This window comes from Octopus bimaculoides, chromosome 7, assembly GCF_001194135.2.
Source record: "Octopus bimaculoides isolate UCB-OBI-ISO-001 chromosome 7, ASM119413v2, whole genome shotgun sequence".
NCBI lineage: Eukaryota > Metazoa > Mollusca > Cephalopoda > Octopoda > Octopodidae > Octopus > Octopus bimaculoides.
This window is the reverse complement of record NC_068987.1, coordinates 96,284,846-96,301,328: the sequence shown is the minus strand read 5'-3', so window position 1 is coordinate 96,301,328 and position 16,483 is coordinate 96,284,846. Positions and strand designations below refer to the sequence as shown.

Here is a 16,483-nt window from a genome sequence, read left to right as displayed (position 1 = left end):
AAGTAAAGTAAATATCATAAGATAAATATAATATAATATAATATTATATTTATCTTATGATATTTACTTTACTTTATATTATACTCATTTATTGTGCTTTTAATTATTAATTTTTCTATATGTGATAGTGGATTTTCATCGATGAGTTCTTGAAAATTGGTTATTTTCCCTAAAACTATATATATTTTATATATACTTTATCTATAAGGCTCAATTTAATTTTTTATAAATTGATTTTAATTGAGTTTTTTACCTGTAATTTTGGATTTTGTCCCTAATAATATTATTATATATATATATATATATAGTTTTCAACTACTTATAGCAAGCTCTTTGGACATTTAGGATAATCTATGTAATCTATATACAGATTATATAGATAATATATAATATATATATATAATCTATAGTCTATTTCACAGCTACTTTTAATACTTTTGCACTAAAAGAATCCATGAAAGATAAGTGTTTTCAAACACATAAAAGCAGTGAACATTGACTGAATCAAAAACTCAACACATTCTTTTACTCTTTTACTTGTTTAAGTTATTTGACTGTGGCCATGCTGGAGCACCACCTTTAGTTGAGCAAATCGACCCCAGGACTTATTCTTTGTATGCCTAGTACTTATTCTATCATTCCCTTTTGCTGAACCGCTAAGTTACAGGTATGTAAACACACCAGCATCAATTGTCAAGCGATGTTGTGGAGAAAAACACAGACACACAAACATATACACGCACATACAAATATATATATATATACATATATACGACGGGCTTCTTTCAGTTTCCGTCTACCAAATCCACTCACAAGGCTTTGGTCAGCCCAAGGCTATAGTAGAAGACACTTGCCCAAGGTGCCACACAGCGGGACTGAACCCAGAACCATTTGGTTGGTAAGCAAGCTACTTACCACACAGCCACTCCTACACCTATGTGTAGATTTTAGTAGTTTTTCTTCTCTACTCAAGGCATAAGGCCCAAAGTTTTGAGGGAGGGGACCAGTTGATTAGATCAACGCAGTACACAAATGGTACTTAATTTATCAACCCCGACAGGATGAAAGGCAAAGTCAACCTCGGCGGAATTTCAACTCAGAATGTAAAGACAGATGAAATACCGTTAAGCATTTCACTTGGTGTGCTAGATTCTAGTAGTTATTGAAATCTGTTGACTGAGGCAATGAAGTTTTCCTGGTGATGGTGGAAGAGAAGAAGGGTGAAGTGTGTAATAGTGGTAGAATTGCTTACAGATAGATTAACTACCATCTCTTTTTATATAGGTACAGTATGAAGAACTGGGGGCAAGTGATGACAGTGTAATATATGATGGAGAGTTAATAGGAATACAATGAACAAAAGACTCAATGTAAATATAACCGGTTCTCCGTCAATTACGACAAAGAGGGTTCCAGTTGATCTGATCAATGGAAAAGCTGGCTCATGAAATTAACATGCATGTGGCTGAGCACTCCACAGACACATGTACCATTAGTGTAGTTCTCAGGGAGATTCAGAGTGACACAGAGCGTGATAAAGCTGGCCCTTTGAAATACAGGCACAACTCATTTTTGGCAGCTGAGTGAACTGGAGCAACGTGAAATAAAGTGTCTTGCTCAAGGATGCAATGTGTTGCCAGGAATTGAACTCATGTCCTTATAATCATGAGCTGAATAACCTAATCACTAAACCACGCACCTTCACAATGTAAATATATCATATATCATAACTTCTATCACCACACTGAATATTTTAGCAATCATTTTTGTTATGTTTACACTGGTGCAATGGTCTTCTTCAGAACCATATGTCACCAATTTTTACTGTCTCCTTCATTAGGTTCTGTTTCTTGAGACCTTCTTTCACCGTTTCATCCTTTGTCTTCTTTGGTTTCTATTTTCTACAGGTTCCATTGACTTGGCATTTCTTTATACAGTTAACATTCTCTATATGTGTCACCTACACTAATGCAGTCTTCTGTCTTACACACTAGATCTGATTCCTCTTATATATAGTTTTCCTCTTGGTTCATTTGTGCTCCCTCATTCATTCTAACATTATACATACAGCGGAGCATGTTTATTCTATTTCTTTGTAGCAGTCACAAATCTTCTGCATTCAAGGTCCATGTCCCACAATGGTGCAGCACCACTCTTTGTACACAAACATCATACAACCTGTCCTCCACCCTGAGAGCAGAACCCCTTTTTTGCCAACGGAGGCAATAATTCTCTAAATTTTTCCTCCAGTCTTACTCTTATACACACACACACACACACACACACACACACACACACACACACACACACACGTAATTGTGTGTTTGTGTAGTTGTGCTGTATTTATATTCACCACCAATGAGCTTACAGAGTACACTGATGTATTGTATGCCTTTATTTTTAATACCAGTAGCTTATCAATTTGATATAATTACTACCAACCTGAAATAAATTCAGGGATCAGTATAATTGACTATCAAATCCCTTGTGTGAAAGATAAACTGTGCAACAAACAAATGTTGAAGGGAAAATATTGATGAACAAAGCTATTTGAGAATAATCAAGGCAAAATAAATTTTCATATTTGTCAGCATATATAATGATCTTGTTCTTACTAAATGTATCAAAAACTTTCCCTCCGTTGAATCCAGCCATGTCAAAGATGGGAGACCTAGAACTGTATGCTAGGAAGTCAGATGAGCATATAACCATAAGGCACAATAGTTGTTATATATCATATAAGATTGAAAAGAAACCAAAATATCACAGACTATTTGTAAAAAGTCATGAAAAATTGCTTACAGCACATCAGTAGTTAAGTGGGGGAGTCAAATTGTATCAGTGCACTATTTCTCAAGCATACATAACCTGCATCTTAAATGTATTACATCATTTAATGGCTGTGTTACCTTTAGGAAATTTTTTTTTAATTGCCCTAATGAAAAATTTCCCTGAAAAAATGAAAAGAAATTTAAACTCTCATCTGCTTGCAAGCTACTTGCAATGAGCAGATGACAACAAAATCATAGTCTGGGGCTCCACCTTAGGTGGAGGATCGATCATAGTTACAAAAACATCATAGCCAGACATATAAGTTTCATATTGTGTGTGACAAGTCTTTTGACCAAAATATATACAACTATATAATGATAAAGTTGAAAATACAGTACTCATATAACTTCATTTACGGTAAATTTATGGTTTCATACTATATTCCAATTTACTACCACAGCATTCATATGCACAGAATCATACATTTTATCTCTAAAACATCAGTCAAGAATATTTTTCAGTTAGTGTATGATGAAACATGGAATTTGTTTTTCTGCAAACTATACTTGTAAAATGGAAGAGCACTTCATGCAAGAAGTGTCTTAAATGCTAGCAAATACAGTATATGAAGAAACCTAATATTAGTTAGTTCTGTTCTTATATTTCAGGTTCTACTGGTTCATCAATGTTGGTGCACTTATTGCATACTCATGTGTGGCCTTAGTGCAGCAGAATATTTCTTTTGAAATTGGTTATTTAATTCCATTTATCAGTATGTTGTTTGCAATGGTTGCACTGGCCTCTGGACGTAGCATTTATAAGCACTCTTACCCAACAGGTAAGTTCTACAAATACTACTTGCTGGGAGCAATTAGGCTGATATCCTTACTATTGCTAATGCTTTTAATTCTAAGCTAATTATAATAATTAATCCTCCTCTACACTACCTGCTTACTTGTCCCTCTAATACTATGCTAACATTCTACCTATTCTCCTCTACTTCTTCTATAAGAACATATGATGGTTAGAATGTTGGACTCATCGTCATTAGATCCCAGGTTCTATTCTTGAAAGGGGTAGCACATTGTGTCTTTCAGCAAGGCACTCCATTTCACATTGCTCCAGTTACACCCAACTGAAAATGAGTACCAGTGGTACTTGGAGGTTAACTCTATAACAGATTAGCATCCCATCCAAGATGTAATGTATTCTCAGACTAAATACCTTGAAAATTCAGATAATTTCCAGCATCATGAGTCTGGAAGCAGACTTTGCTTCCATTTCCGCCTTCTCTTCCCTTATTTGTTTCTTCCTCTGACCCCTGCTCCTAATCCATTTCTTCACCTTCCCCTTCAGTTCATGATTATAACTTCTATAACTCTACTGTCGATACAAGTTGCTGCTGCTGCTACTACAACTACAACAACAATGACAACGACAACCATGATGACAACGTTAATGATTTCAATGATGATGACAATTATAAGAATGGTGATCACCACCAATGCCGCTGCCACCACTGCCACCATTGCTGACACCATCACAACCACCACCACCACCACCACCACCACCACCACCACCATCACTACCACAGCTGCTACTACTACTACTACTACTACTACTACTAACACCTTACAAATATTGAAAGAATAATGTCTTTCTTTTCTGATATGTTTGGTGATTGAAAATTCAAAGGAAATATGTGATCAATAAGTGAACAGCATAGGCAAGCCATATACTGTTTTGTCTAAACACATAAGTGCATGTACACACACACATGTATGCACACACACACACACACACACACACACACACACAGCATATATCATCGTTACTTTATAAAGAGCCATTAATCCAAGCTTGCATAGGTCACCACAGATTTTCTATAGCCAGATGCCCTTCCTGTTACTAACTCCCACCTGTCTCCAAGAAAGCAGTTTTGGCAGACACATATCTCATACCTAAATCTTCAGTGATAATGGACTAAACTGAACCGTAACTAATCCACACATCCTCTGATAACTCACGGATGGTGATGTGACAATTTTCCCTCATAGTTGCACGTATATCTGCAATGTTTTTCTCATTTCTGCTGGTTGCAGGTCTTTCAGAATGTTCATCAATATTGATATTTTTTCAGCCATCTTGGAAACGTCTGAATTACTTGTGCACCTCTGTGCGGCTTATACACTCCATTCAAAACACTTTCTGCAACTTTGTGTAGGCTTCTGAGCAGGTATCGCCATGACAACTTCTTCTGTCATGGTCAATGCAACAATCACAAACTACATACTTTCCTTCCAAGCACTGCTGGGAGGGAACAGTGAGAGTGAACTAGAATGTTAAAACTTAGTGCACATGCACAGCAGAGTTCAAGGTCAATCTTTGCCGAGGAACTTCACTCTGAGCACTTTAGCTTTGTTACTATGGCAACGGTCTGGATACTTATTGATCAAATCTTGTGTGTGTGTGTGTATATATATATATATATATATACACACACACATATATGAATATATATATATATATATATTAATGTATATATACACATACTATATATTAATATATATATATATATATATATACATATACATATACATATACATATATATATATATGTATGTATACATATATATATGTGTGTGTGTGTGTTTGTGTGTGTGTGTGTTTGTGTGTGTGTGTGTGTGTATGTATGTATATATATCATTAGGAATTCTGTATTTGTTTAATTTTTATGTTTCATTTGCAGGTAGCGCCCTCTCACAGAGTGCTAAAATAATCCGGGAAGGAATCAAAAGACATAAATTGGTGAAGGACCAAGCAAAAGCTATGGGCAAGAAAATCAGTAGCCTTGATGGAGCCAAGATGGACAATGGGGGATCATTTGATGCTGAAACTGTTGAAGGAGTCTTGAGTTCTTTGAAAGTTTTACCTGTGTTTATTGCTATCATCTTTTATTGGGCGATTTATTCCCAAGTTAGTAGAACACTATGCTTATATTTTATTTCTCTTTGATATTTTCTGCATTGTTATCTTGTGGGAATTGAGTTGGAAATTGGCAGGAATGGTAGGTAGCACACTAGGTTAAAAAAGACTAAAAAATCTTGTGGTATTTTAGTTTTGCCCCTTGATTTGAATTTAAATGCTGTGCCTGGACCACGTTTGTCTCTCATCCCTTCAGGAGTCAATAAAATAATTATGTTATGTACTAAGGTTATTTCTTCAAACTATACCTCCATGAATATAGCCTTGTGACAAAGTAAGAAACTAGTCAGTTAAATTAACACTGTATTATATTATTTCAGAGGTGTACTTGTCAGGTATGTGATTTGACCTGAGACCATATCATCATCATCATCATCATCATCATGCTGCAACTAAAATGATTGCAATATGGAAGACATGTATTAGCCACTCAAAAACACACAAAGACTGCTAACTTCACTTAAGCCATGGTGCAATTCATGCTACAACAATAATAAGTGTTTAAGTGAAGTTAAGTCTTTGTAGAGTAAGATAACAGAGTAGTGCCATTAGTAGAAGAAATTAGGAATGTAAAGGAGGAGGGTGAAATAAAATAAATTTAAATAAAATGAAACAAAATAAAACAAAGTAAAAAATAAAAAATAGTAGAGACCAAGGAGGTAGGAGGTGATTTAATTTTCATGATAGATTTAGGGACATAAAAGTTTTAAAGGTTCATGAATACAAACGATTAAAGATATATAAAAGGTTTTATATCTACTAATACCTTATATTCATGAAACTTTAGAACTTTTATATCCTAGTTATATCCTGACTAAATTTATTGTGACAATTAAACCTCCTCACACCTCCTTGTACTCTAGTACTCTTTACTGTATTTCCTTGTTTTATTTCATTTAAATCTATTTTATTTCCTTAGCTTCATAATTTCTCCTACTAATGGTGTTACCCTGTCATCATATGATATTCTAACCATGTTGCTTGAGATACTCCAACACATTAGTCTTTGCATTATATTAATCATCTCTGAATTCAAATCCTATACAGGGTTATTCTATCTGGAATTTTGATAAAATAATTACCAGGAGAAACATTTCAGAGATTTTTTTTTCATGACAGACATCCTTCAGATAAAGATATGTTTGTGTTTTCATTAGAGAAATCATCTCCTCAAAACTCTTGCTCCATAAGATTTCTAGATGTGTATATCTTGTATATCTGCAACATTCATGATCCTTTGAAAGTAACTTATAATCATTACCGAAGTATGTTGTGCACAAACACATCAAACTTCCTGCAGCTGATATGAGCCCACATCCCATGATTCTGCAATATGACTACCTTACATGTAAAACCATTTTACCTCTCATCTGTAACTGAATTATTATTATATATATAGGCATTAGGAAGGGCATCCAGCTATAGAAATCATGCCAAAACAGCTAGTCAGCCTCTGTCAAACCATCCAACCCATCCCAGCATGGAAAGTGGATTTTATATGATGATGATTATTATATATATTGAATGTGGAGAATGAATGGGATAAAAGGAGTCTCCCTCATGTGAACCTAACAAAGAGACCGGCTATCCTAGTGGATATGGTAGATAAGGCAATTAAAGATATGAAACTGGGAAAGCCCCTGGTCCATCTGGAGTCACTCCTGAGATGCTCAAAATGTCTGGTAAGGTAGAATATGGGCTAGTCACCCACATAGTTAATCAGGATATTCAAGAAGGTGTAATACCCAGTGACTAAGGTAGTAGCATTATTGTTAGCTACTACAAGGGTAAGGGAGTTGCCTAAGATAGAAGCAATTATAGAGGCATCAAACTCCTGGACCAGATGATGAAAATTATGGATAGAGTTATAGCCCAATTAATTAGGAGCAGAAGTAGACCAGATGAAATTCAGTTTGGCTTCAACCCAGGAAGAAGCACTACTGATATTATTTTCATAGTCAAGCAACTACAAGAGAATGGACAATTAAACTTGGCATTTGTTGATCTAGAGAAAGTCTTTGATAAAATACCTTACTGTATGACATAATGGGGGGCTCTGAGGAGGCTAGGAGTAGACAAGTGGCTTGTGAAAGCTGTACAGACCATGTGCAGAGACACTGGCAGTAAGGTGAGAGTTAACCACAAGTACAGTGAAGAATTTGATGTACATAGGAGTTCATCAAAACTCAGTCTTCAGTTTCTTCCTTTTCCTCATTGTTCCCCAGGCCATAACAGTGGAATTCAAGACTGGCAGCCCCTAGAAACTACTATATGCTGATGATCTTGCCATCATAGCAGATTCTATATCAGAGCTAGAAAAGAAATTCCAGGCGTGGAAGCAAAACCTGGAATCTAAAGGCCTTAAGGTTAATTTAGCAATGACTAAGATTTTAATAAGCAACAAAACAAACAAGACCATACCCACTTCAGGTAAGTGGCCCTACTTGATTTGTAGGAAAGGTGTAGGCAGGAAGATAATAGGAAGATTATTACAGAGTGTATTGTTCATATGAGAAAGATGCACAGGAGTCATAAAAGGTTCTACAAGTACTGACTATATTATCCTTTCTATTATTTTCAATTTCAGATGTCTTCCACATATTTCCTACAAGGAACTGTTATGGACATTTCCATCAATGGTGCTCCGATGCCAGTTGCAGTATTAAATGTCTTCAATGTGGTCATCATTCTAATTCTGATTCCTATCCTAGACTTTGTCTACAAATATCTCCAGAAGATTGGCAAAAATCCAACACCGCTGCAACGTATTGGTAAATAACTGTTTCTGTTGCTGTTGCTCTTGATATGCTTCAAGTCAGCCCTGATCAAGTGATCAAGTGTATATCATCGTCATCGTTATCATCATCATTCGCATCATCAAAGTTCATTTTTCCATACTTGCATGGAACAGAATTTATTGAGGAAGATGTGTGTGTGTGTGTGTGTGTGTGTGTGTGTGTGTGTGTGTGTGTGTGTGTGTGTGTGTGTGACATGTGTGTATATCAAAAAATTTCCTATTGAAGAACTCTCTTACCCCAGAAGCCTACATAAATTTTAGAAGCGAAATTTTTGCTCCTGCCTTCATGAGCATAGATATGCCTTGGCATACTGGCCAACAGTAACATGAATATAAATGTTGGCTCTCATCATATCAGTGCTCATCCTCATTACAGTGTGGGGAATTAACATTTGCTTCACCTTACTTTGATATATACAAGCCCAAAGATGCATCTTCATGTACTTGATTACACACAGTTAACCATTTCCATTTCTCACTTTGATTATTACTGTGTGTGTGTGTGTGTGTGTGTGTGTGTGTGTGTGTGTGCACGTGTGTGTGTGTGTGTGTGTAATATATATGATCTATGCCAACATAATATAATAAAGTGTTCCCTTGAATGATATTGTGGATCTGCATCCAGTTTGCACAATAAACACCCACTGCCAAGGGTGCAAAGAGCCACATTGTTAAACTCTGTGTGTGTGTGTGTGTGTGTGTGTGTGTGTAACTAACTAACTACCTGACAGTCTGTTGGTTATGACAGGTGTTCCAGTTGATACAATCAATGGAACAGCCTACTTGGGAAATTTACATGCAAGTGGCTGAGCACTCCACAGACACATGTACCCTTAATGTAGCTCTGAGGGAGATTCAGTGTGACACAGAATGTGACAAGGCTGGTCCTTTGAAATACGGATACTACTCATTTTTGCCAGCTGAGCGGACTGGAGTAATGTGAAATAAAGTTTCTTGCTCAAGGAGACAATGCGCTCCCAGGTATCAAACTCAGGACCTCACAATTGTGAGCCAAGTACCTTAACCACTTAGCTATGTGCCTTCAATCACACACACACACACACACACACACACACGAATATTCATTATTATTTCTTCATCTCTCTTCTCTAGGGTTTGGATTAGTACTATCTGCACTATCAGTGGCTGTAGCTGGAATTGTGGAAATATACCGAGTAAAAGAATTGAGGCAACATGGAGGTGTAGTACAGATCTTGGCCAATAAACCTTACAATGCTTCTCGTGTTTCTATATTTGCCCAGATTCCACAGTTTGCACTCATTGGTTCTAGTGAAGTATTTACCAGTGTCACAGGTAAAAAAAATATATAAATTTGTTACTTGTTTAATGTCTTTTTTTATATCTATTTATTTATTGCTTTTTATTTCTCCTTATTGCACATACACATGTGTTCTAGATCATATTCAATGGATTAATTATTCTTCATCACTATCAAACAATTTAAAATGTCCATCACCATACCTTTTATCTGTGTCCACTCACTATTTCTGTAACTAATAATACAACAGTCGTTGTTCTTCTGAACACTTGCTGAGAACATGCAACCTTCACCAAAACATTAACGTTTATTTGTTTCACTTGCTTCTCTCACTTCTACATTTTACTTAAGCCACACTTCACAATTGATAAACTTTGAAGTGGATATATTGCTAGATCTGGCTTCTCCTAGAAAAAAGAAACATATTTTGAACCAACCACCTCTACATTGCTATTATGATGAATTCTATCTCTTCATTGTAGCTCTAGTAGAAAGCCTCCATGTGGTCACTCAGTCTTCCAGATATAGCAACCAAATCCTATTAAGTTTGGTAATGTTGTACAAAATATTACCTTGCCTTACCTTAGGTCATCAATCTTGATAAAGTTGTAGGGGTGTTGTTGTAACTTATAGTGTGTCTTGGACTTTTAAAAATCAGATAAGATAAGGTAATATCTAGTACCACCCTCATCATGTCTGATCACAGCCAATAACTGAGAGAGAGAGAGAAAGAAAGAGGGAGAGAGAGTGAGAAAGGGAGGGAAGAAGTGACTTGTATTAGAGAGGTACTTAATTTATCTGTCCTAAAATAAGGACAAACGAAGTTGACATCAGTGGGATTTTCACTCAGAGCACAGAGAGCTGGAATGAATACTGTGATGCTTTAATGGAGCTGACAATTCAATACCTTGATACTAAGATATGCAAAGAGATGAGATACTTCAGACAAGATTTCTTTTGACCATATGTATGCTGAGTCAGAGTTATCTTGGAATAAACAACAACAACATGCAATGGATTGGCATCTCATCCAAGGAGGAATATACAAAGTGGTATCAAAAAGTTTCCAGACTGGTTATGTTTAATAAAAAAAATAATAACTTATTTACCTAAGGTTCAACACCATCTCCTTTGAATAATCACCTAATGCAGCAATACACTAATCCCAGCATTCCTGCCACTTTGGGAATCTGGCCTGGAAGTCGTTTTTCGTAAGCAAGTTGAGGGCCTTCTGCAATTCACTCTGGATCTTGACAACAGTGTTAAAACAGTGACCTTTCAGCTGCATTTTCCTCTTGGGGAAGAGATGAAAGTCTGCTGGTGCTAAATCTGGCAAATTGGGTGGGTGTGGAAGCAATACCATTTTGTTTTTAGTGAGGAACTTACAAGTGAGAAGAGCTTAATAGGGTGCATAGCTGCTGTGAAAAATCCAACTCTTCGTGCTCCACAGATCTGGTCACTTTTGCCAAATGTCCTCCCTTGGGCATTTCAAAACATCACAGTAGAACTGATGGTCTGGCTTTGGGGAATGAATTCTTGATGCACAATACTGCGGAGTTCGAAAAAACAATGAGCACGCTCTTGATTGAGCTGTGGCTCTGTCATGTCTTCATCAGTCATGGAGATGAAAGTGTCTTCCATTGCCTTATCACTGTAAGCTTGCCAAAGCATGCTCAATGTCTCTGTAACAGACTTCCCAAGTTTAACACAAAATTTTATGTTGGCACTTTGTTCCAACTTCCTGTCCATGACAAAAATTGCAGACTACAGCATATATGTCATCACAAAATACAAATTTCACAACTTACGAAGTAAACACAGTGATGTCATTCAGCACACAACCTCATGAAGGTAACTGCTAGCTCTCATTGCACACATGACCGTGTGCTGCCGTCTGTTGGCATGCTACAGAACTACTCCAGGAACTTTTTGATAACACCTCATATATGCCAGAGAAACCGGGAAACCAGCTCTATGCCCATTAGGGAGTGATGTAGACTAACCAAACAACAACAACAATAATGTCACCTCCTATGATGACAACAGATTCAACAAGGTTACTCCCTTCACAATTTATAACCACTAATACACTGTCTGTTTTGTGTCCTCTCCCAATTTCTTCAGTCCTTTCATCAACAGTTACTGCTCAGAATGTTATGACAATATTCTGTATATTTCTTTTTCCTTAGGTTTGGAATTTGCATATTCCCAAGCACCTGAAACTTTGAAAGGTTTGGTCATGGGAATTTTCCTGCTCACAACTGGTTTGGGAAATTTTCTGTCGACAGCTGTCATTGCCATTGTTGATGCACTGACAAAGAACGGTAAGACTTGTAAAAATATATGTGCATGCATGCATGTGTGTGTGTGTGTCTGTGAGCATGTGTGTTATTTTATTTCTTTACTACCCACAAGGAGCTACACACAGAGAGGACAAACGGATTAAGTCGATTACATCGACCCCAGTGTGTAACTGGTACTTATTTAATCGACCCCGAAAGGATGAAAGGCAAAGTCGACCTCGGCGGAATTTGAACTCAGAACGTAACGGCAGACGAAATACCGCTAAGCATTTCGCCTGGCATGCTAACGTTTCTGCCAGCTCACCGCCTTACATGTGTGTGTACATGTGTGTGTGCATGTGTATGTGTGTGTTTGTATGATTGTATAGTATTTCCTTGCTATTTCTTCCTTATCTGCTGGTGTTCATTTATCCCCTTACTCTGGCCATTGTCGTTTTGTATCAACACACAAGATGTTGAGTTTCATGGAGGAGGCGACAAAAGATTGAAATGAGTGGTGGTTTGCTACAATAAAAAAAACCCATCTATCTCAATGCAATTGAGGTCCATAAATATTATATTTGTGTTCATACTCACTCTGCACCCAGTCTCTCCTCATCTAACATCTCTGACATCTCATCTTCTAAACAGCCACCCCTCTATCATTCTTCTAACAAGATCGCTATCTAGCTGTTGTAATCATATGAGAGCAGAATCTGCTCATATTTCTTTCCCCATTTTATTATAGAAAGTAATATAAAACAGCAGATCAAATCAATATACAAGCAACAGATCATATGCTCTCAGCACTTCAAAGGAATATAAAACAGCAGCATTAATATGAAAGAGGAAGATAAATAAAATGTTTGTGATGAAGTAAACACATTGTACAAATGTTTATGTATTAATTTCCAATAAACAATTAATGCATTGAAGATGTGTTATACAGAGTGTATGTGAATAACAATTTCTCTTAGAGTAGCATGGAAAAGGAGAGAAAATAGACATTAGTTGTTGGTTGTTGAGATATTACATCCTTCAAAATTTCCATGCTTCCTGAAATTTTCCAACAGTACACTTGATGCCCCCCACCCCCATTTCTTCACTTTTTTTTTTTTAAAGACTTATTCACTGTTCACTTATTGTTCATATTCTATGTACTGTTCATGCAGTTTTGGTTATTTTTTCTGATGAGTTGTAGTGCACCTGAGCACTGTATACATTAAGTTCATAATATACGTGGTCTGATCAATTAGTATCCGGACTATTGCTTTAGTAACAAAGCTAAAGCATGCAGAGTAAAGCTTCTCAGCACAGATTGACCTTGATCTCTGCTGTGCATGTGCACTAAGTTATAATGTTCTGGTTCACTTCTGCTGTTTACAGCAGTCCTTGGAAGGAAGGTGTGTAGCATGCAATCATCATATTGATGATGATAGAGAAAGTTGTGCAGAGAATCTGCATCAAATTTTGCTGCAACTAAAACCCAAGTGTCTTTTTGATCAGCTGCATAAACTTGGCAAACATGTGTCTCGTACCCAAATCTTCAGTGATAATGGACTGAACTGAACCATAACTAATCTGCTCATCCTCTGATAACTCACAGATGATGATTCAAAGATTTCCTCTCACAGCTGCACCCACATCTGCGATGTTTTTCTCATTTCTGCTAGTTGTGGGTCTCCCAGAACATTCGTCAATATCATCGTTTTTTGGCCATCTTGGAAACGTCTGAACCACTCGTACACTTGTGTGTGGCTCATACACTCCTCTCCATACACTTTCTACAACTTTGCGTAGGCCTTTGAGCAGGTATCGCCATGACAACTTCCTCTGTCATAGTCAATGTGATGATCACACACTACACACTTTCCTTATAAGCACTGCTGTAAACAGCGGAAGAGAGCTAGAACATTAAAACTTAGGGCGCATGCACAGAAGAGTTCAAGGTCAATCTTTGCCAAGCAGCTTTATTCTGCATGCCTTAGCTTCATTACTATGGCAACAGTCCTGAGACTTATTGATCAGACTTCGTATTATTATTATAAATTATTTACAGCTTTCTGTATTTCAGCTAAGCATGCATTTTTTAAAAAAACTTGCTGACTGAAAAGTTCTAATCAGAGTAGAGATTTGGTTGTTGCAATAGATGAAAAAGGGTCAGTAACCACGAGTTGAAATGGTTCATAGTTCGTAACAGAAGTATAAGCCAGAATGACTTCTAACTAAGTTGTAATGGCTCTTTGCATTCTGAGTTTTAGTCTGTAGACTTAACTCATCACTCACTTTAACACCACCTCCTGGTTGGTACTTGGGTTCCTTTACAAAGTTCACTCTGTTGCAATAATTCAATCCAGGTCTCGGAATTTTTCAGCCACCTTGGAAACGTCTGAATCACTTGTACACTCGTGTGCAGCTTATACACTCTTCTCCATACACTTTCTACAACTTTGTGTAGGCTTCTGAGCAGGTATCACCATGACAACTTCTGTCATGATCAATGATATACATGAATCAGAGTTAACTTCTATTAAATAGTGATTTAATCTCCCTATAATCTACATTCAGATCGTTTATTTATCTTACTATTTTCTTTACGTTTATAGATCCCTGGCTGAGCAATGATGACATTAATTCAGGCCATCTTGAATATCTCTTCTTCTTACTTTGTGGTTTAATGACAGTAGCATTTTTCATCTTCCTGTTCATAAGCAAGATCATGAAATTTAACAGCGAGGAGAAGCTAAAACAGAAGTTGGCAAGACAAAATATGGAATTAACAGCTGATGAAAATAAAATAACTGAAATTTGATAATTTTAACACATTTTTATAAACTATTACACATACATATATGCAGAGACATATATACACATGCACACATATACTCACAATATCATATACTTACATTAACATTTGCTAAATGTATGTTCTTTGTTGATTTTGTTGGTTTAAACCCAACATGCATACATACACACACACATACTATATTCAATGCCCGAGCACTGTATACAATAAGCTCATTATCATTTTACTATTTTATGTGTGTGTGTGAGTGTGCATGCGTGTGTGAGGTGTGCAAATGAAACAAAAAAAAATAAAGAAAATGGTGTGAAAACTTTTTCAAAGATAAAAGAAATTATTTACATTTTTATCAAAATGTGATACGTTTCAATTGTTAAAAAAGAAAATTTAATAAAAGTTATATTTCGTTTTTGGATTTGGTTTGCAAGATTCGTGTGAGTTTGTGTGTTGAAGCATATTCTGTTGTGTCTGGGGAGAGTCATTTTCTTTTTGTGCCTTATAATTTAACACACTCACTGGTAAAATTTCCACTTATTCCTTGTTTCTATTTTCCTAAAATTTTCGTTGCATCTTGCAGCCTTTTCAAGAGTCAAGACTATTGAAAAGGTTGCAAGACGCAACAAAAATTTTAGGAAAATAAAAATAAGGAATAAGTGGAAATTTTACCAGTGAGTGTGTTAAATTATAAGGCACAAAAAGAAAATGACTCTCCTCAGACACAACATAATAAAAGTTAAAGAAACAGAAAATAGAAGGGAAATAGATTTATTTTACTTTTTATTTCAGCATGACTAAATCACCCTTTTAAGTAATTGAAACCGGTACCATATTTTGCTAAAAATGTAAATGCATTCTTTTTTAACTATGACAAAGTTCTCAAAACATTGTCATCTTTTTGTTTTGTAACATAAATTTTCTCATGTAAAAATGCTTAAGCTTTTCAGTATGTATGTTAAACATATATGCCTCTGACATTAAGTAAAGAGTTAAATACTTATGGTATGCAAATTAGTAACTTCAGTTCTCTGTAGTTATGGGATCTGTGGGGTATATAAATAGATTGGCTACTTATTCCTTGAGGATTGGTCAAATGATGTAGACACTGCTGATGACAACCCACTAAGGTTAAAAAAAATCGGCACTATCATGCTATTAGCTGTCAGAAGTGAAAGTGCTCACTGCCTGCTAGTGAAGTATCTGTCTGTCTGCCTGTCTGCCTGTTGCTGGCCTGTCGATTCTTTGGCTACTGACAGCTAATACCATGACTGGCCAGAGTGAGCTATCTGTCTGTCTGTCTCTCTCTCTCTCTCTCTATCTATTACTCGAAAGTTCGCGCATCTGCAATATAAAAACATATTTCCTGAAATTGCAAATTATTTAAAATATAAAAATATAATTTTCAACAGAGAGAATTTATCAAAATAGAAAACAAATGAAGTTTGAAGTTTAAAAATAATAGGATCGACCACTCACGACTAGCTAGCGCGGACGCGCGAACTTTCGAGTAATAGATAGAGAGAGAGAGAGACAGACAGACAGACAGACAGACATATAGCTCGCTCCGG

At 36.3% G+C, this 16,483-nt stretch overlaps 1 protein-coding gene across 2 annotated transcripts in view; it reads left to right on the top strand.

Annotated features, from left to right (window-relative positions):
- LOC106868850 (solute carrier family 15 member 4) overlaps positions 1-15,345 on the top strand; it is a 57,550-nt gene extending 42,205 nt beyond the window's left edge. For both annotated transcript variants that reach the window (XM_014914291.2, XM_052969816.1), the window contains 6 exons: positions 3,441-3,610; positions 5,522-5,748; positions 8,345-8,528; positions 9,668-9,868; positions 12,023-12,157; positions 14,722-15,345. In XM_014914291.2, coding sequence (XP_014769777.1) covers positions 3,441-3,610; positions 5,522-5,748; positions 8,345-8,528; positions 9,668-9,868; positions 12,023-12,157; positions 14,722-14,927 — 1,123 coding nt within the window. In that variant the 3' untranslated portion in view covers positions 14,928-15,345. The remainder of the gene's footprint in view (positions 1-3,440; positions 3,611-5,521; positions 5,749-8,344; positions 8,529-9,667; positions 9,869-12,022; positions 12,158-14,721) is intronic.
- Positions 15,346-16,483: the final 1,138 nt, after the last annotated feature.